The 22,923-nt window shown below is 36.5% G+C and overlaps 1 protein-coding gene and 1 pseudogene across 4 annotated transcripts in view; both read left to right on the top strand.

The window, feature by feature from the left end:
* DENND4C (DENN domain containing 4C) overlaps nt 1–22,923 on the top strand; it is an 81,532-nt gene that overhangs the window by 10,379 nt on the left and 48,230 nt on the right. For 2 of the 4 annotated variants that reach the window (XM_063295029.1, XM_063295026.1), the window contains exons 1-8: nt 8,294–8,428; nt 11,141–11,462; nt 12,780–13,032; nt 14,382–14,451; nt 15,280–15,449; nt 17,253–17,494; nt 19,659–19,725; nt 20,460–20,518. In XM_063295029.1, coding sequence (XP_063151099.1) covers nt 11,158–11,462; nt 12,780–13,032; nt 14,382–14,451; nt 15,280–15,449; nt 17,253–17,494; nt 19,659–19,725; nt 20,460–20,518 — 1,166 coding nt within the window. In that variant the 5' untranslated portion in view covers nt 8,294–8,428; nt 11,141–11,157. Of the gene's footprint in view, nt 1–8,293; nt 8,429–11,140; nt 11,463–12,779; nt 13,033–14,381; nt 14,452–15,279; nt 15,450–17,252; nt 17,495–19,658; nt 19,726–20,459; nt 20,519–22,923 lie in introns of those variants that run through there. The other 2 variants (XM_063295028.1, XM_063295027.1) reach the window with 2 other exon arrangements.
* LOC134492642 (U4 spliceosomal RNA) lies at nt 21,656–21,788 on the top strand (annotated as a pseudogene).

Below are 22,923 nucleotides of genomic sequence, written 5' to 3'. Positions count from 1 at the left end.
AAGGTCGAGACATACATCAGTCATCGATGTAAATAAAATGTAACATGACATCAAATTATTAATACTAAATCTGAAAAACTGTTACTTAAAATTCATGCAAAATTAAAAAATATAAAATTTAAGTATTGCTTCACAGTAATGCAATGAATTAGCTGAATAAATGTGGCTTATGATATCTGGTGAGTCTAAAATACCTGGGTTCAGCTTCTTTACTCTCACAAGCAATTAAACAGTTACTCCCTTTTGGATTCTGCAGGCCATAAAGCGGTATTGAGAAACATTCAATGAGGTTGTATCAGTTTGATCAGACAACAACACTGAAGAGGAAATGAGTTTGGTTGCCCTGCGCTATGTATTAGTGGTTTTATATAACATGCACAAATATCCCTATAGAAGGGACAGTATTAAGAAAAAAAATGATCAGTGGTGGTGTCAGTATTACCTATTCTACACAGATATTCCTGATTTTTGTAAGGAATTTTCTTATACTTCCCTTACAGAATAGCAATTGGTAAAACATTACATTGTGCTAGCATCATGACTCATGTATACCTAGATATTTCAATTTGACTAGGATCTAGTTAAAAATAAAGCGTTGAGCATTTAATGAACCCTTATTGGCAGAGTAGATTGGGTTTCCTGGCTTTCTGTATCCATTGTTCTCTGCCTTAGATCTGTTTTAGCCCAGGCAAAGCTTAAAGCTAACGAAGCATTATGTGAGAAGTAGTCATAGTTACTCAACTTTTGTATAATAGAGCCTTTTCATTTACCGAAAATTTTATCATTAAAAAAAAGAAGAAGAAACCAATATGGTAGGGTAAAAGATTGATTTTAACCAATAGTTTAATATATTAAGCCACAGCACAGTGTTGATTTTAATTACTCTTGTGGGAGACAGCATTTGGGAAATATTACAGTACCTGAAAAATATTTCTCAGGAGCTTAGATTGTAAGGACTCCATCATTGAGATATTTTTTATGGTCCCATTTATATGACCATAAGAGTTGTGCTCAGACCTCTGTGCTAAATACTTTAATTGGTGCCAGAATATATCATCCTCCCTGGAATCTATAAAACACTTTTATAGCCAAAGTTGATCTCTAGACAATTATATCTACAATATAATTTAAGTGGGTATTCTGACTTGCAGCATGGAAAACTATGCCCAAATTTTAAATAATTGGAGCTGTTGTAAGCCATGCCTGTTCAGTTTCCATCTGTGAACTTTAGGGCATTTTGCAAAAACCATTACCTTGATCTTACTATGATCAATCTCTAGGACATCCCCTTTGCAAAACTCTAAGAGAACAAAAGGCTAACCAAAATCAGTGCTGATAAAACTACATCTTGCATAAAGAGATATTGATGTATGATTGTGTGCTAGCTTTGGGGGATGATGTGCCAAATTATACAAGACAAGGGGCAGGAGTCTGTAGGTAAAGGTAAAGGTTTCCCTTGACGTAAAGTCCAGTCGTGTCCGACTCTAGGGGGCGGTGCTCATCTCCGTTTCAAAGCCTTGGAGCCGGCGTTGTCCATAGGACACTTCCGGGTCATGTGGCCAGTATGACTCACGGAACGCCGTTACCTTCCCGCCGTAGCGGTACCAATTAATCTACTCACATTTGCATGTTTTCGAACTGCTTGGTGTGCAGAAGCTGGGACGAGCAACGGGAGCTCACCCCGCCGCGCGGTTTCGAACCGCCGACCTTCCGATCGACAGCTCAGCGGTTTAACCCGCAGCGCCACCGCGTAAAGATTAAATAATAAAGGTATCTAACTATAACCTGCCGAATTCCTTTTCCCGTTGAAATTTCCCTAATAAAATTGCCCTGCATAGTGGAACTGACTTTTATTTTAGAGTTACCATGATGTTTTTACAATAATTGATGTCTATCAGTGGAAGATTCTTCAATGTTTGCCATAACCTATTCCTGCAGACTGAATCAAAGGTAGACCTGAAATCTATACAGGCAGCATATAACACTGATTCATGTTTATATTTTTCAGCCAAAAATTGTAATCTCAAGGCTTAGTCTACATGTGAATGACTTATCCTGAAACCAGTCTGCTTGTCTGCAAGTATATATCCAATACAGTAATTTTTATCTTAAAAGAATGGCATACATCTTGTTAATAATATTCAGACTTATAGGTTGGTAATTAAGGGAATATTCTTTTTCCTTTTTTATATTTTTGCCAAGCCTCAGACCACCAATCTAAATTGCTACAGATAATTTCTATGCTGTAGTAAATAAAGAATTACCTCGTGCTTTTCCGTTTTAAATCTGCTTACTCAGGGATGCAAATTCTTTACATAATACCAAGGTCCATTTAGGGATGAAATCTGCATCAGTTCCTAACTTGGTTGAAGCCAACTTATCTATGGGCATATAGTGCATGAAAGTGCTCCTTCCACTCCCCCACAGGGAGATGGCAAACTGCCCAAGAAGGAGATTTATCAGAAGAGGAATAATAATTTGCCAGAACGTAGTCAGGTATTAATATGATCTGCTGCTATAAGATGATACCAGGTGTCTCAGCCTTTCTCTCGTACTGCTTTTTCTACTGTACTAAGTCTTGAGTAGTGATTAGATTTGGACTAATCACTAATATACCATTGACAGGGTGTAAATCTTTTTGCCAGTCAGCAATCTGAAGTAAACAAGGTTTGGAGTTGCCTATCCTATTCCTGAACCTATGGGATATTACATTGCTTAACATTGGTTGTAACAACAGATATTTAATGTAGTTCACTAGAACAAATCCATCCGAACCTTGTCCTGTGATGACAAGCAATTAACATGATTAAGAGCTGGGAACAATTGCTTTCAGTGGAAAGGTTCTAACATTTGATGCTGCTTCATTTAGGAAAAAATAGGTAAACGGTGGGCTAAGTTAGGGTTAGGGTATAGGATATAGATCTACCGAGATCTATATAGTTATATGTCATATAGAGAAAAGGGAAAGGCAGATTCTTTCTCAACTTAGCATTAGATTCCAAGTCACCCGATGAAGCTGAGTTGTGAGATATTTAGGACAGCCAGAACTGTTTTATATAGTACACGTTGAAATTGTGGAAGTATTGCTTAAATGTATACTAATGGCAAGGAATTTAGAATGAGATGAAATAAATTCATGGAGGGTGTTGATTATCAATTGTTGCTGGTGGCGATATAGCACTCTAAGATTAGAGGAAGCATGCCTGTGAGTGCTTATTGCTGGAGACATCGTGCTCATATTTTCTCTTTCAAATTTCCCATTGGCATCTGGTGGTTCTGTGGAAAGAGAATGTTGGATTAGATGGCTTGAGCCTTCTTATGATAATGTTGTGAACTCTTGTGCAGATAGGAGGAGAGCAAGATTTTTTTCCTCAAATTAGATCGAGAATATCAAGTTCACAGTCTATTTTCATTGTATTATGCTAAAGGGAAATAAATTTTAAGTTTGGATTTTGGCTTGGATTTTGAAAGATTCAAAGTGAATGATGTGTGTACAGCTACCCTATCTAAACTTAGACTTTCTTATTTCCTTTTAAATGACTGATATTTTATTTTGAACTCTTCATCACTGTAGTTCATCTTATTCAGTATATCTTTGCTGTTAAGTAGACTGTTTATCATATAAACAGTCAAAAGCATATGATGAGAATGATTTTTTTTTTTACTATCTGGCGCTTGATAAGGGCTTTTTTTTTTTAGATAGGAGGAGAAACAGTTTTAAGATGATTTGCAGTTGTGTCTTACTGCTTTGTTAGTATGTTACCTCTTTTTTAAAATGGAATATTTTGGTGACAGCTTTATACATTAGGACTGTGCGGTGCTTTGGATCTGATTCTAAAAAGGTGCTTTGCAGCACATGGGAGCGTGAATGTAGCAAATTTCTGTAAGTCTTTAAAGCAGTTGCATGATGACAGGAAAAGATACGTTTGCTTTAAAGACAATTCCTATGTTTTTCATGTCTATGTACTCTGAAGTACCTTTTTGGAATCAAATCCAATGACTTTTTATGCATTCTGTTGTTTTGTTTTGTTTGTTTTTTGGCAGTATGTAATATGACAGATTTCTTGCAGCTGATAAAACAAATGCTCTTCTCAGTTCATAAATATAACAAGTTTGAGGAGTGAAATGGGAATAGTAGCATTAGCATATCATTTCAGAAACCTTTAAACTATTTAGTTTCTTTGCATAATCCTAATTTTAGAGGCATGCTAGGTGTTTATGATAAAGTGATAAAGCTCCTATGTTTTTTTCATTTTAAGAAATTGGCTATCAATCTTTAGGTAGACATAAGAAAAGGATATGTACATTTTGCACAACATTGAAATACCTACACAAATAAAGAATTAGGCAGAAAACTCTAATCACATGAACTCTCCAAACTTCCTGTTCCCTTTTCTTTGTTAGTAGTGAGTCATTCTGTCTGAAGTTATTGTACGCATGCTGTGACTTGCTGAGGCGTTTTTTCAGCCTTCCATATTTTGATTCTCTAAGTGGAGCCCAAGAGCAAATGTCATGCTGTTGTAATGCAGGAACTGCAAGTAAATTGTCAGATAGTTTGGGTTCTTTTGGAATGTTGAAAAGGAAAACTACTTCTTAATTGTGCTAGGTCAACTTAAGAGCATGGAATGGAGAAAAATACAGAAAACAGTATTCTAGAGGCAACAGATTGTTGCCATGGATTTGTGATGGAAAGATGCCCATTTTCAGTTACTTTTCTGCAGTATATATCCCTACTGAGGCATCTTAAAGATTTTTATGTGATAATTCAGTGGAAACCAATCTGACTCAGATGGTAAGCTTTTATTAAAGATGAGAATATTATTAAATAAAATTAGGACTTTTCTACAGCTACAATTTGTGGGTTGGAAAAAATGAGATTTGGGAGGTGCAGATATAGAACTTGTTTTGAATTAATGTTGAAAAATATACACGTTAATCTTTCATAAAATTCATACTAGATGCAGGTAGAGTCTATGTGCATTTTTCTCCCATCTGTTTGGCTCCCTATAGTCTCCCAAATTCCAGATGTTTACCTTTTCACACTAAATCTGTTTATGTATACATGTACATCTGTGTGTCTGCCTGTCTCTCTCAGACTGCTAATAAACTACTTTAGTAGACCTGGGACACATTTTTATATGTGTCTAGGTAATAAGCCTCACTAGATGCAGTGGGTTTATTCCCAAATGAGAAAGTATTGGATTGTAGACTTAAACTTTAAAATGTGCAATGGAGATATATGTATATTGACTTAACAGAAAATAATGGTAACTGATAAAGTGTGTATAGTATTTGCTGAATTTTCTTTAACTGAAGGAGACTATGGACTTGCATCATAATGTTTACATGAAACTTTATCTTGGGGATTTAGCTTCAATTTAATTAAAAATGAAGACAAAATAATTGTGTTGATTTAACATTCCTTGGTGGACTTGCTGAAATGGAAATGATACTATTAAAGAAAAGTTTGGAGAAGACCCTTTGTAATGTGCATTTACAGATTGCTTCAGTATTAATTTTCTCCAACCTGCTACTCTTCAGAATTAGTAGCTGGGAATTTGGGGAGTTTTTGTTGCAATACATCTGGAAAGCAGTAAGCTGGTGATGATTTAGTGCAGGGGTCCCCAACCCCCAGGCTGCGGACCGGCACCGGTCTGTGGCCTGTTAGGAACCAGGCCGCACAGCAGGAGGTGAGCGGTGGGTGAGCGAGTGAATTTACAGCCTGAGTATTTACAGCCACTCCCCATTGCTTGCATTACCGCCTGAGCACCGCCTCCTGTCAGAGAAAGCAAGCCCATTGGCTGCTATCTCCAAATGGCATGAAGAAAAAAGAATAAAAGGTCAAGAAAAAGAGGAAGTGCTTGAATCATCCCGAAACCATCCCCTCCCCAGTCTGTGAAAAAATAGTCTTCCACTAAACCAGTCCCTGGTGCCAAAAAGGTTGGGAACTGCTGATTTTGTGCATACCTGTTGACCCACATCTTCTGGGTTATTCATATCACAAGTTTCATCCCAAACTATATAATGGATTCATGCTTCATATGATGAGGCTCTTTAAAACTTCATGTAAATTTTTTATACTCTTTAAAAGATTCTTACATTACTGTTGTTCCCTGCTGTTGCTCTTATTAAATTGCTGGTTTTCATATGCTTAACTTCTACTGTACAGTATATTTTAAATGAGAGCCAGTTTGGTGTAATGGTTAAGGTATCAGGCTAGAAACTAGGAGACTGTGAATTCTAGTCCTGCCTTAGGCACAAAGCCAGCTGGGTAACCTTGGGCAAGTTACTCTCTCTCAGACCTAGGAAGTAGGCAATGGCAAACCACTTGCCAAGAAAACTACAGGGACTTGTCCAGGCAGACTCCAACAATCAGACACGATTGAACAGATTTAAAAAAAAAATACGTTCATGTTTTACTGCATTACTCTCATTTTGTGGACCACCCAGAAAATTCAGAAAATGGAGCTGCATACTCATTAATATAATACTAGCTTTAGTTTCTTATAGGGAAAATTCAGTTCTTTCTTCCCAGCAAAAACTGGCATTACTAATATACTAGGGATAAGATTCTAACTTGTCTCTTTACCAAAGATTCCTTCCATTTGCCAAGACAAAAATGGGATCTAATGGAAGCTATCTGTTAGAAAAAGTGGGCAGAATGATAATTTTTTGCCATTTCTCCATTTCCTTATATTCACCACTGCTACTTCCTACGCTGTTCAAGACATTCTGGAGCAAATATTAGTTAGCATAGGTAGCTGAAGGGAGAGGGAAAAATTGATCAAATCAAAACCCTTTTGATTTGTTAAGGCTTGCAGTATATGAATTTTATACAATACTGAATATTACTCTTTTTCTTGTAGAATGGCCCAGGTGGAGGAAATTGAGAATTGACTATTTCTTCAAGGGGGCATCATTGTATACTAGAATAGGTATTGACCCTGCTAGTGTTTATGAAATTATGTTAATTAGGGACAATAGGCTTCTTAACAGTTATAATGAACACAGGGGATGCTCTATGACCTAATTAATTGTTTTTGTAAAGCCTCTGATATGTTGCAGTGAGAAGTTCAGTAAGCTAAAATCAATAGGAATGGTATTCTTTCTGTGTAACAGATAGTAGATAATGTTGTGGGGAAACTATTTTGGTACTGGGAATAAATTTCTGCAGTTTGAGAAAAATATGAACTTAACCAAGTACAGTACATTTTGAAGAAGGATCACTTATTGATTCTTTTCATTGTCTTCCACTACTGATGTGTTTTCATTATGGTAGAGACTAGATCATTTAATGAAAAATCCAGGATGGATTTTCCTAAGATCCTGCTGACAAAGGTTTGGTGCCAATCTTTTTACTGATACCATTATGACTTAATGGTATTTCCCTAGAGACAGTATACTGAAAGAAGATAATAAACTCATCTAAAATATTTAAAACTTGACTAAAATGAATAATCACTTCTTAAATTACAATAATAAAAAGTCTGGTGCTTACAGCGGCCTAACAAAATGTTTGACGGTCTCTTTTTTATTTTCTAAGATACTTTGCCCTTTCCTTTAATTTCCACTGGTGGGATTGATAATGTGGAATCAGATATGTTCCCTTTGGCAGCTGCAAATGTAATTGCATAAGTGTTTAGCATGCAGAGAAATAGTACAATTTTAAATGCACTTGGGAATTACTTTTTAAAATAAAGTATATTATGCTATTGTAACATCTACATATTGTAGCTCTGTTAAAGGAATTACTCTGATGATAATTTGTTTTGGTATCTTTAGAAATACCTATTCTCTCCTATACTGGGAGAATGTAAAGCTATTACTTTTTTCTCATATACATGCTGTGAGATTGGAGGTTCTTTGGGTTCCTGTGCTCCTTTTGGGAATTACCCAATTTGGGTTATTCCATCACTGTTGAAGAAAGGGATACACCACCCAGAGTCACTTGTTGAGATGGGTGGCTATAGACATCAAATAGATAGATAGATAGATAGATAGATAGATAGATAGATAGATAGATAGATAGAATAAGATTTCATTTGATAAGAGACATGTTTTTTCCCCCATGCATAGAGGCACTATACAAATAAGTTGCCTCCTCATTATCCGTTGCATGTGGAGGTGAAATAATAATGGCAGCAATATCCAATTATGTATTGTTTCCTAAGTTTTGTACTGCTTAGGAGTACACAGACTGTGTTATAATTACATTGCACAAATGCCTTCTCCTCCCCCATGCAGATTCTTTGGACTGCCATAATCTATTCTGGATGTTCCCCTAGCCATCCATAGGAGATTCATGGACTGTGAAGGATTGCTATATGATGAAATGTCAGTGGATGTTGGAAACACTTTTGAAATATATTCCTTTCTTTATGTCATTCCTTTAAGGAAGATAGAAGTCATTTGCACCATTGCCAGATTTGTGAGTAGGCATAACTTTTTTTCTAAATTATTACTATTTTTTGCAATAAAAGCAAACCGCCACCACCACCCACTTTCGGTATTATAGTTCTTATTTACAGTATTTCCCTGATAATTCTGAAAGTGGGTGGTGGTGGTGGTTTGCTTTTGAAACTTAATCAAACAAGTTGAAAGTGCTTAAGCTATTTGCTGTCTTATGCAATGATTAAAATTGGCAAATATACTATACACTCCCTCTGCTTTCATCTTCCACATGCTGTTTTCTCTGAAATGTTTTCCTTGCTACCTTTTTTTTTTTCTTCATTTTTTATACAGCTAAAAGGGGCAAAAGTGAGACTTCAAAATACAGAAAAGAAGTTTCTATCCTGACATCTGAAAAAAGAGAAACCTCACTTTGAGGATTTTCCCACCTGCAGATTTCCCCCCCTTTGCTCTGTACAGGAGCACTTTTATTCAGTTCTCTTAAATGGAATAAATGAAGGGGAGATAACTTTAGGAATTCTTCCCACTAGACACTGTCATCCCAATTGCAGAAGTAGTATATGTCCTTCTGGTGGATTTTTCAGTAAGACTGAAAGCTATTCCTCAAATCATCCACATTTTTTCTTGTGTTAGATCTGCTCACATTACAGTTTTGAGTTATATATTGAGTACTGAACAATGGTAAAATTTGAGCCTGTAGAGTATGACATACTGAAGGATGTAATACCATTAAAAAAAAGAATGAGTATTTCCAGAATTCTTGAGGGAAGTTGTAGACCATGTACTACCCAACTGACCAGATAAGAGCAACTTGTTTTTTGCCTCAGCCAAGTGAAAGTAATAATAAGAGCAAATACTTGTGGTGGAATGTTTAACAGACTTTGGGAACACAGAGGAAGGAGAAAGTGTGTTACAGGAGGATACTGTCATGAGTAAGGATGGCGAGCAGGGGGCTCCCATCCAGACTGTAAAGCGCATGCGTAGCACTGAGAAATTGGTCAGCCATTCAAAGAGACACAGATCAGGACCGCCTTAACCTTTGGGGTTTATATGTCTGGGTTTTCCCACGCTTCTTCAGTTTGTTAGGATTCCTGTTAAGTACTAGCAATAAATATTAGAGACTAGTTCCTTGTCTCAGCGTGTTTCCTGGCTGTTAGGACAGATACTGTCCTAACAGTCAGAAATCACGCTGAGACGAGGAGTAGGTCTCTAGTGTTTATTACTGCTACATTAAACAGAATCCTAACAAACTGAAGAAGCGTGGGAAAAACCCAGACATAAACCCCGAAAGTTAGGGCAGGTCTGATCTGTGTCTCTTTGAATGGCTGCTTAATTCCTCAGTACTATGCATACGTTTTCCCCCCTGCGTAGGGGCCCCCTCCTGCTCGCCATCAGTACTCATGACAGATACAGGGCCGATACAGAAAATTATTGAATCCAGGGGAAGGGGGAAGCATAAGAATGAGATTCAGAGTAATTCCGCTTTAATTAGACTAGGTGTAAGTTGGGCTGGAGAACTGCTTTGACAGGCTTTCAAGATTCAGTGAAGAACTTTCCAGAAATCAAAGTGGTTCTTGTTTCCAGGGTTTGCTTGTCTTGAAGAGCTTATCACAAAATGACACACTGCAGATACATTCTGCAAGAGCATTTTAGTCTTGGGTTGTAGACTTGGTTCTCCACTGTTACTCTGTTAAAGCAGAAAATGGTTCTACATTCTTACTATTAACAGAAGAAAATAGTCGTATGGTATCAAAATAGATATTTGTAATGCATTGATGTTGCCTACATTGATTTGTAAGAAAAGGAAGCAAAAATGTCCTTGGAAAGTAAACAAGAAACTTCAGATAGTTATCCCCACTTGTCAGGCTTTGGGTAGAATTAGCAATATGTAGCAATAATGTGATAGCGAAATTATATTGTATGTTTTAAATAAAGATAGGGCAAAGAAATACTGCTGATCTTGTGAACACTAGAACTTGTATTTTAAGTAGTTTAATAGTTACCAAGGGACATCTTCTCATTAGAAGGATTTATTCCAGATTGGCAAATGTTTGCCCCTTTTACATAAAACTTCTTTCATGTTGTGATTTTCCTGTGTGGCTACAATGTTTATACAAATAATCAGCATCATGATTGTGTAGGACTTATTTTGCTTTTGTTATTCACTCCTATATGTTTAAGAGTGTTTTGACTATGGCTATAACAGAGGTGGTTGTTAACTTGCCCAAGAATTGTATTGCTAAAGGAGAATTCATTGACTTATAAGGTAAACTTTCCCCTGAAGAAACTCTGAAACCTTTTAACATTTTTAAATAGTTAATCAAAATGGATATTCATCATTTCAGCTAGGTGTGTTGTTCTATTTTAGTCTTACTTCAAAGAAAAAAGGGTTACAGGAAGTAGAGAAGATCAGTTATTTATGGGTACTGAATGTGGGCATGATGCTTCCTCCGTTACTTCAACTAGTACTTGGAACCTATCAAAGATTTTGATAGCTCTGACTTTCATGAGTGTGTGTGTGTGTGTATGTATAAATAAATAAATATACTTGGCTTTTATTGGCCATTATAGCTTTTGAAGGCAAAAGGCACCTAAGTCAGTTTGCATGTTTGGGTAGTGATGGGGAATCTTCCATTGATAACCTATGTTTTTATCTCATTATGCATTCTCAAACTGTAGTATGTTACCAACCTGATAACATAATTAAAATTAACCTTTTTTTTTTGGGCAGGAATCCTAGGCATAACAATGAGAGAAGATAAAGGTCCAAGAGTGGTTGATTACTTTGTAGTGGCAGGTCTCACTGATACATCAACACTTCTAGATCAGGAAGGAAATCGCTCAGAAACAAAGTCTCTTGGTCCGAAGGCTCCAATCACTGAACTTGCTGTGATCATCAAGTCAGCAGGTGAAACTGTTCCTGAGGGATATACTTGTGTTGAAGCAACTCCTACAGGACTTCAGGCCAATTTGAACTATGGAAGTCTTAAAAGCCCAGAGCTTTTTCTTTGTTACAAGAGAGGCAGGGACAAACCACCTCTTACAGACATTGGGTGAGCTGACATTTAAATGTTTGTGGATAACAGTATTGTGATGAAGGGGGAAAGGGTCTGTTAAAGTTGTTAGAAGCAGTTTCTTAGTTTGTGAGATTAAGACTGAATCCTCTACCAAATTATCAAGGGATAAACGGGATTCAGTTACATAGGATTTACTTGGGATTTTGTGCCACACTGGATATTCTTGGAATCTGAGTGATAGAACAATACAACAACAGTTATAAAACTAACAAAAAGTTGTCATCAAACCACTGTTATTAGTCTAGCTGATAATGTCAAATACGATTTTGTATGGATTGACAGCTTTATCCATGCTTGTTTGTCACTGCAAATCAATTTTAAAAATATGTGAAATTACAGGTACTTGCATAACTAAATTGTATACAGGTATATAAGCATCCATGGACAATATGCACATCAGTGACCCTGTTATGTGCTCAATTTTTGTCATTGCCACCACATAATAGAAAATACTGTTGCTAAACATATGCTATTTTGCAATAAATGTTACTGAAAACATCTTGAGACCGTTTTTGTAGTATTACCTCTAATGTTTGGAATCATGATCTATTCTGCCTTGTTCATTTTAAAAGAAATAATTTAGAAGCCTTTTGACAGACCTTATGTTGTATTGATTGGTTTATACTTAATGAGCTACTACTTTTTTATGCTGGTAAGTATATGATTGCAAAGTAGATGAAGATGCTGCACATACTGAAGCATTAAAAGATAGCAGAGATGGGAAGATTGATAAGAACTTTGGACTAGCTTTCCTCAACTTTATAGTTTCCAGATGATTTGAGACTACAACTCCCAGAATTCTAAGCCAACATGGTCTGGGAATTTGGGAATTACAGTCCCAAAATTTGTATTTAGCTTTTGTTAGATTTATAATCTGCCTTCCCTTCAGGAGCTCCATTTTTCTCATAACACCAACCCTTTGAGATAAGTTGGGGTATGAAATAATGACTGGCCCAAAGTCTCAAAGTAAGCTTTCCTAACGGAGGACAATTTTGAACCTGGCTCTCCCCAGGCCTAGTCCAACTCTTTTGCTTTAAATAAAAGGATCATATGCTTTTCTGGGTAGGAAAGGGCATCGTTCATTTCTTCCATTTTAAGATCTCTTAACCAGAAAGTTTTGTAAAGTTCAACATACTTACTGGTCTAACTAATATGCAGTTGGAATTATTCTAGTATTCCTTGTCTTGGGGCCCACTGTTTTGCATGAGAGAAGAATAATTGTACAGTTTGAATAATAGCTTGATATTATGTCTGTGAAATGTTCCTATGTGTGTTATTTCCTCTTATCTGCAGAGTTTTATATGAAGGGAAAGAACGCTTAATTCAAGGTTGTGAGGTGATCCAGGCTACTCCCTATGGCCGCTGTGCTAATGTCAATAACAGTTCAGCCACCTCCCAGCGAATCTTTATCACCTTTCGGAGGGCTCTTCCAGTGCGACCCCAAAACTCCTTGGCTGTTACCGACATATGTGTTATTGTAACCAGCAAAGGAGAAACCCCACCTCATACTTTCTGCAAAGTTGATAAGAATTTAAATTGTGGCATGGTGAGAATAATGTGTTGTCTGAAATGTTGGCATTCAAAAAACGATGGGTGGGGGGTGAAAAATTTAGAACTGGTTACCATTGCTAAAGAATATAAAAAGTGCATTTAAGTTTGAATTCAGTTTGTATCAGTTTAGTTTCCACAGCTTTGCATTTCTTCCTCCCTAAACTACTGTTCCAAAATCTTATCTGTGAGATAGGCAACTATTACTTTTTTTGGTGGGAGGAAAATTACGTATTGAACTTTGGAAGGCTGCTACTGGTGTCATGACAACAAAAAATATGGTTTTACATTTATAACTATAGGAATTGGTTACTGAGTAAAAATTAAAAGTCTTTCTGTTTATGTATACATCTACAGTACAAACACATACATACATTCTTACTACATTTATATTCTGTTTTGGGGGTCTTTAGGCACACAACAACAGTCTTACTAGGTATGTCGGGCTGAAAGTCAGTGACTGGCCCAAGATGTCCAGTGAACTGCATGTTTGAATGGGGACTTGAACCTGTGTCTCTCCATTATCTTAACCCGTATACTACCCATCTGCCTACATTTATTCGTTGTGGGCAATAAATTAGTCCAGACTTTCCAAAACTGTATTAGGGCATTACCTGAATCAGGCCAACTGAAGATTGCAGTTTGATCTGCAAGCTTGCCTTAAATCTGTATAAAATCAAACAACACTTTTTTTTTAATGGGAAGATGGGAATTAGAGGTATATAGCTTAAAAATGAAACAAGAAAAAAACTGCACTGGCTTTCATTTATTAACGTTTATGGTTCTGTAGTATTTCATGAGAAAAATTTAGTACAGTATAGGAGGAAATTATTAGCAAATACCAAGTTTATTTGCCTTCTGTCTTGGAATCCATAAATATACAACTTCTAATAAAAGAATCAAATTTTTGTGCTTTATTTGTGTTGTGATACTGTCTAATTTTGTTCTGTAGTAGAGCTGTGTTATGGTGGCAAAGGAGTCTGGTGGCATTTTTTTCTGACTAACAGATTTTATTAAAAGGCATAAGCTTTCACCTTTTAATGAAATTTATTAGTCAGAAAAGGTGCTATCAGACTCCTCCTAGTTTTACTCTAGTTTTACTTCCTTAAGAATGGAACCTTTGATAGGTAGATAATGAAACCATAAAAAAAACAATTTTTTGTATTGTCTCATGAACAGTAATTTGCCCCTTCCCAATGATCGTTGCAAATTTGGTTATTATGTGATTCATTTATTGTGAGCCAGATCTTTAAGATTATTGCCTTTAGCTTTAGAAGGGTAAAAAGCAAGTAATTCCTGTGTTATGGACAGTGTTTCCAATCTTTGATTCTAATTTGTTCTTTACAGTGGGGTTCCAGTGTATACCTATGTTATAAGAAGTCAGTTCCAGCTTCTAACTCAATTGCATATAAAGCTGGTAAAGTATTTATTTTTATAAACTGCAATATATTAGGAAAGTCTTATATTAGGAGAGTATTTTATAGTACATTGTACTTGCCTGTTAAACAGTGAGCTGAAATAGCTTGATCAAAGAACATTCATCAATCTTTTTGATTCATCTAAGCATCATTAGAAATCCTTTTTGAATATATTATGTTGTCATTATAATAATCCTTTAAAAAGTTCAGAACAATTTAAATGGTTCTCTTAGTTGTATCCTTCCATTATATACATTTATCCATCATGAATTGCATGAAGATAAGAGCCTTATCATTCTAGCACTTTTCAGTATATAGTATTTGAAACAAAACAAAATGTACAAAAGAAATTAGTTAGAAATCTAAATTTCCTTATCTATATACTACTAAAACTCTCATTGTGTTTATCAGTTTGTACCCTCAAGGTAGCCCAAACGGTGCATTAACAGTGTTAATGCATTATATGCATTAACAGTGTTCTTAAACTAAAAGTGAAGAATGAAACTTATCTCTTTTTTGTGAAGTTGCCCAAATTTGAAATAATTTTTTTAATAAATCATGACGTTTTGCGGAACCCTAGGGTTCCACGGAACTGGTTAAGAAACCCTGGTTAGTCTACTCAGCAAGTCATTTGATATTCAGAGGAACCTTTTGTGTGAATTGCTGAAAGGTGAGGAGGTATTTTTAAATTTAATTTTATACTGTAATGGTATTTAGCTTCTGTTCTCTTTTTCTTTAGTGTTTGTATTAAGTCAACAAGTTATATATGAACAAAACTCTGTTGTCTATGGGCAATGTACTTATTTGTTTATTTTCCTGCATTAAAGGTTTAATATTCAGATATCCAGAAGATGATTATGAGTCATTCCCCTTGTCTGAATCTGTACCTCTCTTCTGTCTTCCAATGGGAGCTACTATTGAATGCTGGGATCCTCAGACAAAATATCCACTACCTGTATTCTCAACATTTGTTTTGACTGGCTCATCTGCAGAAAAGGTATGTTTTGAGCAAAGCAATACTTTGCTTTTATTTATTTATTATTAAATTATTAAATAAAAATAAAAAAGTGTTTTGAGCAGAGCAATATTTTGCTTTTGTATGCCATAGGACCATTTTAACTTTCATTTTCTTTACAGAAGCAAAACTTGTATTTGTTCCTTGATTTTAAAGTCATCATGTTGCGTAGGTCTTTAATATACAATGGAATGAAACCTTAGTCATAATTTGGTCATCTTGATTGTAGTGGGTTTATACTGATTATGACTAAATGAGGGCCTTGTCTCTATTTTTTTTAATGTCTGTTAATACTTCTGTCTTACTTTTCTGCTAGATGCTCAAGATAATGCATTTTTAGGGATTACCTCTTCTTTTATTCTTACAACCCCAGTGCATTAGGTTGGGTTGAGTGCGTGGCCCAAATGTACCCAGTCAGATGGGAATTGAAGAATTCAGCACTTTAACCATTGCACTACTTTGAATTTCTGTAGAAATATACCATCCAAATATACCATCCTGCACCAACTGATGGTTTCTGGCCTAAAAAACCAAGGCTGACCATAATGATTCTTGTTTTATGAATAAAACTCCCAACAACTATAGCTTAGAGTCTTAATATAACCTTAATGTTTTGTTGAGAAGTCTTGTTTGTTAGTAGTTTATTACAAGATTCAGGTAGCTATGGATTTTTTAAAAAAAAGTGATTTCTGTAGGCAATCTTTCCTATGCCTGACCTGTTTTTTACTCCTTCCCCCCTCACAGAGCAGAGAGATTAGAGAGGAAGAGATTACAAGAGAGTGATCAGGCACACAATGGGAATATACTAGGATGTTTGCATAGCATGCTTTGGGCTGCTGGCACCATTGCATTGCTTTTGATGTGTATTCTCACTTGTATGCCTGCTTACTCTCTTGTAATCCCTTCCTCTCCAATTTCTCCGCTCTTCAAGGAGGGGGAAAAAAAAACAGGTGAGTCACAGGACAACGTAGACTGACTGTAATGGCAATCACATGATGGAGGGACGCTATGAAGGTTGTAAATGTGGGCACTGGTTGTAAAGTTATTTTTTGAGCACCATCTTAACTTCAAATGGTCACTGAACAAAGCAGTTGGTCAATAAGCAAGGACTACCTGTATTGTTTGTCTCTTATACTTCTATTTTACTGATGAAATTTTGGATAGAAAAACCTTTAATTTATGTAGTAATTAATTAATTAATCAATCAATCAATCCTTGGTAGATTTTTGTAAAATTGTAGTTCTTAAACATTTGAAAGCCTTCACTAAAATCTTGAAATCCATCTAACGCTCATCATGCAAGGGGTTAGAGGACATAATTGGAACATTTAATCTCTTTGTGTATCTTACCGTACTTGTAAAAGCACAGCTGCTTCTAAAGATGCAAACAAAGATTCTAACAAAGAGATTCAAGGGTATAAATTAAGGTTAAAAATTCTGCGTAACTAGGCCATTAAATTATAGCCCAAATAAAAATGAGTTACAGCCTACAAGATGCTTGGATTCTAGTGAACTTCTCATCTCTGATGAACCTGGTATTATCACAAAACATAACATAACACACCAATGATATAAAAATGCCACAGTTACCTTTATGGCATCTTTATGTTGTTAGTGTATTATACTTTGTGATAATATCTAGGTTGGTAGTGTGGAGGACTCAGAGTAGGGGAATATTCTTTTTCTTTCATTTTCAGTTGATCAAATTAAATGTCCTTTTTTGTTAATTTATCCAATTTCTGTAGCTGTAACACCATTCCTGCTTTTTCTTTCTTTTTTACTCTAGGTATATGGTGCAGCTATCCAGTTTTATGAGCCTTATGCACAAGATCTATTAACTGAAAAACAGCACATGCAACTAGGCCTTCTTACAGCTGTAGAGAGAAAAGTAGTTACCACCAAATCTATAAACGCTAACAAATGCATCTGCCTTCTGTCACACTGGCCTTTCTTTGAAGCCTTCCGAAAATTTCTAATGTTCATCTATAAGCTGTCTGTGTCTGGACCACATCCTCTTCCAATTGAAAAGTAAGTGACAGATTTTCAAAGTGTCTTCCTGTTTTAATTGTTGTTTTTAAAAGTAAACAACATGATGAAGGCATATGTATTCGGATTATCTTATTGGAGAAGTATGTTGTGACTGCAATCAGTGTTCAAATTTCTTATGTCTCTTTCTCCACCTGCTCCATAGATGTGAATCTCTTTTGGGCAAAAATACAGTTTCCATCTGTTCCTTGTTTTGATAATGGCTTGATCAATTATTGGGTGGTTTAGTAACTTTTACAGCTTACACTGATATTTTGGTGCAAAGAGAGATTTTATTCTTATCAAGACAATCCTTTTGTGCTACTCTAGTATGAGGAAACAGTATTTTATTTTGACTGACGAAATGCAACTAGAAGATTCTCACTAATAAGTTTGAATTATTATCCCATTTTTTCTGGTGATAAAGTAAGTTCTTATCTTTGAGATTTACAGTTAAGAAAATTGTAGTATTGAAATGTTTAATGTAATTAAATCTTAAAACCAATAGATAATATAATATAATATTGTATATAAAACAAAATAAACTTAAATATATGGATGTTTTTCTTGAACAAGTGGGGTTTTTTTTGTTTTGATTAGGATGGGATTTGTTCTCTTCGGCAGAGTGGGGGGAAGGAAAAAAGCAAGCCCTTTGGAATGCTTGGGTGACTGTTTACTGTTTTGTATACATCAAAGGCAAACGGCTTACTTTCTTGAAATCCCTTTCTCTCCAATCTCTCTGCTCTGCAAGGGAGGGGGGAGGAAAAAAGCAAACGATTTCTGTAGGCAATCTCTCCTTTGCCTAGCATAAGTTGTTTGCTCTTCTACAAGGGAAAGGGCTGCCAGCATGACTGCACTGCTTTCGATGTGTAGAAGAGGAAACAGCTTAGTTTCTTGCAATCCCTTTCACTCCAATCTTGCTCTGCAAAGGGGAAAAGAAAAAAATACAGGTCAGGTGCAGGACAATGCATACTGACTGTAATGGCAATGAAGTGACTGAGGAACACTGCGAACGTCGTAAATGAAACACAAAGTAATTTTTTCAGCACTGTCATAACTTTGAATTGTTACTGAATGAATGGTTGATAAGTGAGGACTATCTGTCATTGCCATTCATTGGAAACAAACCAAAAAGCAATTACATTTAAACCCATATTTTTTAAATAGGAAGGGTGGGCTTGCTTACTTTTGCAACAAGACCAATGAATATCCATGCAGATATAGAGTTCTGTATTTTAAAGTTTTAAATAAAGAAGATACCATTGACACATTTTTTTGTTATTCCTAGTTTCTGAGATAAAAGACAAATGCAGACAATGACTGACTTCATCGCTGACTTTTGAAAAGGATAGGAATGGGAGAGGAGGGGAAATTTGTTACTATTCTCTCACCCATTATTTATTGCATGCAATTATTGTCACTTAAAAATAGAACAAAATAGAAAAGTGTTTCCTTTGTCTAGGCTTCTATGGCACCAGGCATAATGCTCTTTTTGCTTTCAATCATCTTCTCCTAAACTGCTCTTAAAATGCTGCAGGTTGCAAAACATTGGGAGGCTATAATTTGATTTTGCTACTCTCTCTCAGTGTATTTGTAATACACTGCAGAACGAAACATTCTGTAATCTTCATGCTAAAGTAACTTGAACAGTCTGTTGTAATGCTATCCAGTTTCAGTACAGGTAGTCCTCGACTTATGACCACAATAGGGACTGGAAAATTCATCGTTAAGTGGTGCAGTTATGCAAGGCATCACATGACCACACCTGACTTTACTACTTTTGTGGCGGTCATTAAGCAAACCACACAGTTGTTAAGTGAATCATGCGGTTCCCCATTTATTTTGCTTGTCGGAAGCTGGCTGGGAAGGTCACACATGGTGGTCACGAGACCCCGGGATGCTGCAACCATTGTAAATACATGCCAGTTGCCAAGTACAAAGACCAGTCATAAGTTACTTTTTTCAGTGCTGTCATAACTTCAGAAGGTTGCTAAACAATTAGTCATAAGTCAAGGACTACCTGTATTACTGTTATGTGTGACTCATAAATGAGGAGAGAAGCATGCCTTTCATGTAAGCCTCATTGGATTCTATTCTTGATGATTATACTTTAAATCTTAAATGCTTGACTTTGAGATAACAGCTGTTTTACAAAACCCCTTTACAGGCACATATCTCACTTTATGCACAACATACCTTTCCCTTCGCCTCAAAGACCAAGAATCCTTGTGCAGGTAAGTTAGAAGTTTGATACAGTTTAATACTACCATCTTATTTCCTGAGTAGTGTTCCTATAAGTTTTCATGCTGTTCACTAAGTGTGTGGGCTCCATGTTCCTTTTATTTCTCCACTTTGCTATACACTTGAGGAATCATGAAGAATTTTATACTACTTCCCTTAAATGGTGAACATTAAATGTACAATTCCAGCTTTCTTTTTTCCATGTATCAGATCGAACTATTCCTCAGAAAATTCATTACTTAGTTCTCTGTGGAACATCCATATTGTAATGACTAGCAGTGGAATTACAAATATGTCCTGACAGGTTGCATAGCTCTTAATGGAATTTCTCAGGTAAATATACATGGTTGAAGCAGTGCAGCTCAAAAGTGGCGCATAAGCTGAGAATTCTATGGTTTATAAAATGCTAGTGGCTTATGCTCATTAGTTGACCTAATGATAATTTCCATCCTTATTCCTCCAGACCCCGGCCGCTGCTTCATAGTACAGGAGGAGTTATGTCAAACCACCTTATAGTAAAACTAAAGTTTTTATAATTATGAAGTGCCAGAGTGCTAGAAATGCCATTTTCATTAGGCTGGTGGGTCCTGCCTATCCATGTTCGTTTCCTGCTCAAATAGTTGTGGATGACTAACATTTCACTGGCTAATGTATAACACTTGGTTAATTAGATCTCTTAAGTGAGTTTTCTCAAACTGCCAAATAACTAATACTTGTTTTTTTACAGCTTTCGGCCCATGATGCATTAATACTGTCTCAACCAGTCTGTACACCTTTACCGCTCAGGTAATAATGGCCAATGGAATGAGTATTTTAAAGATGCAGATGAATTAAAATATTAAGAACTGGTTTGCATAACGAAAGCCTTGTGTGGCACAGAGTGGCAGGCGGCAGTATTGCAACCGAAACTCTCCCCGCAACTGAATTCGATCCCAGCAGAAACTGGATTCTTGGGTAGCCAGCTCAGGTCAACTCAACCTCCCATCCTTCTGAGGTCGGTAAAAGGAGTACCCAGCTTGCTGGGGAAGTTGACGACTGGGGAAGGCAATGGCAAACCACCCGGCTATAGTCTGCCAGGAAAACATTGCGAAAGCGGCGTCCCTCCAAAGGGTCAGACATGACTCAGTGCTTGCACAGGGGACCTTTCACTTTCTTGCATAGCACAGTAAACCATAATTTGTTAAGCAGCAAATGAGCAATATGCTAATGCATGCTGTTCTGATTTTACCTGCATATGATTCAGAATTCTTTTCTCTTTCTATCTAGCTCTATTTAGTCATTTTGATGGGGGGAAAAATGGACAAATTGGAAAAATTCCTCAGTAGTCTTTGGTAATAGTTCTACTGTGGGTTAATTGGCCATAGTTTTCAAATCTCATTGTAGAAGACATTGTAGAGAATGGCCTTGAAGGACAGTGGGAAGATCCATTACCAAAGCAACAATCAGACAAGTGTAGCTTGAACCCATTCCAAGAAATAAACTTAAGAAAACACCTCAGGCAGCCACCTCCCTAATTCACACGAGGATAAAGTGAGGGAGGAGGGAAGCACATTTAGACTTTGAAGACTCTGTTACTATAGCTGTTCTAATAAAAGTAGTTTTAGACTCATTTGGCATTTGTTTCCTAGTCTGATATGTCTTACAGGACTGACACATTGTTGTAGTGTAAGAACTTTACTATTCCTTTTATGTTAGCTACCATATTTACTGTTGCTAAATAGTAATAGAAAATAGTAAATAGAAAACTAAACATTCTCCCCATCCCTCCCCACACCCCCGCGCACCCCCTTGCTCCCTCCCCCACCCGGAGGCAGCCACTTACCTGTCTGTAGGACTGGGACTTGCAACTTCCTGCCGGCTTCCCCACTGACAGAAATTCTGTAAGTTGAGGACTAACTGCATAATAGTTTCTAAAAATAAATTAGCTTTGCGCAGTGGCAGTATCACAGCCAATGAGGTGTATCCGAGGTGCAGTTATTGCTAATTGAAAATAAAATAACTGATGTCCAACCATGGTTTAAATGATGGCTGGGGAATTCTGGGAGTTGAAGATGACACATCTTAAAGTTGCCAAGTTTGAAAGACACTGGTTTAAATCTTTGTTCATAGGAGGAATTTTCAGAAGAAGCCAGAAAAAGGTACCAGTTCCTGTCTTCTTTCCCTAGTTTCTGCTAGCTAACCAAACCACGTGACAGGTGAAAGGTCCCCTGTGCAAGCACCAAGTCATGTCTGACCCTTTAGGGGGGAGGCCGCTTTCATGACGTTTTCTCGGCAGACTATAGCGGGGTGGTTTGCCATTGCCTTCCCCTACCAAACTATAGGTGAGCTCAATAATTCGTTAGATATCCCCACCTGGAAAAGAACATACTGCTCATTCATTGATGAAACATATTATTCCTTAACATGGTATGCAAACCCGATCTCTTTCATTCTCTCATGCGCATATGCACACACATGCATACACTGCTCATCAGAGTAGAAGCCAATAGTTCTTATGTAACCTAGTAAAGACTGATGTCAAGATAAACAGTATGCCATTGCTTTTGTGTGTGAAACTCTGAAGATTGTTGATTTTTTTCAATAAATGCACACTTGTTTCTGTCATTATAAGGATACCTTTCTAGATGCAGGTTTTACCAGCTCATACATAGGTCCTTGCATATTGAAAAAGTTATCTGTATTCAGTGAATAAAAATGCTGACCTTAATGAAATCCTAACTAATCTAAAAACATTTTGCTGTTAAAATATGTGAAACAGTTGAAAAACCAGTGAAGACTTGTTAACAAATTTATTGTCAATCTTAAACTGAATCGTTTTGAGGTGGGGGTGGGGTTATGTAGGTTGAGTTGAGAAGTTCATGTGCCAGTGTACTGATAAAACACTACTTCTGAGATACTTGGAGAAAGTCCATATAGTGGACTTATATCCTATCATGAAATCTTCTTTTATGCATATAACAGAACAAAACAAAATGCAGGAATGAGGATAATTAAAATGAGCTGGCAAATGCTGTTTGCTTGACTTGTATAAGTTGCAGTTCTGACTTTTACATCATAAATGGAGACTTGAGCTGCAACTGTTGTTAATGGGGATCAGATAGGATTTCCTATTTCACTATCCAGTAAACGATAATCTCTGGAAGTTGGGCATCATATAAATTTAATAAATTGTTGTTGTTGTTGTTGTTGTC

This window comes from Candoia aspera, chromosome 2, assembly GCF_035149785.1.
Source record: "Candoia aspera isolate rCanAsp1 chromosome 2, rCanAsp1.hap2, whole genome shotgun sequence".
NCBI lineage: Eukaryota > Metazoa > Chordata > Lepidosauria > Squamata > Boidae > Candoia > Candoia aspera.
The sequence above is the reverse complement of the archived record's forward strand: the minus strand, read 5'-3'. Positions and strand labels throughout refer to the sequence as shown.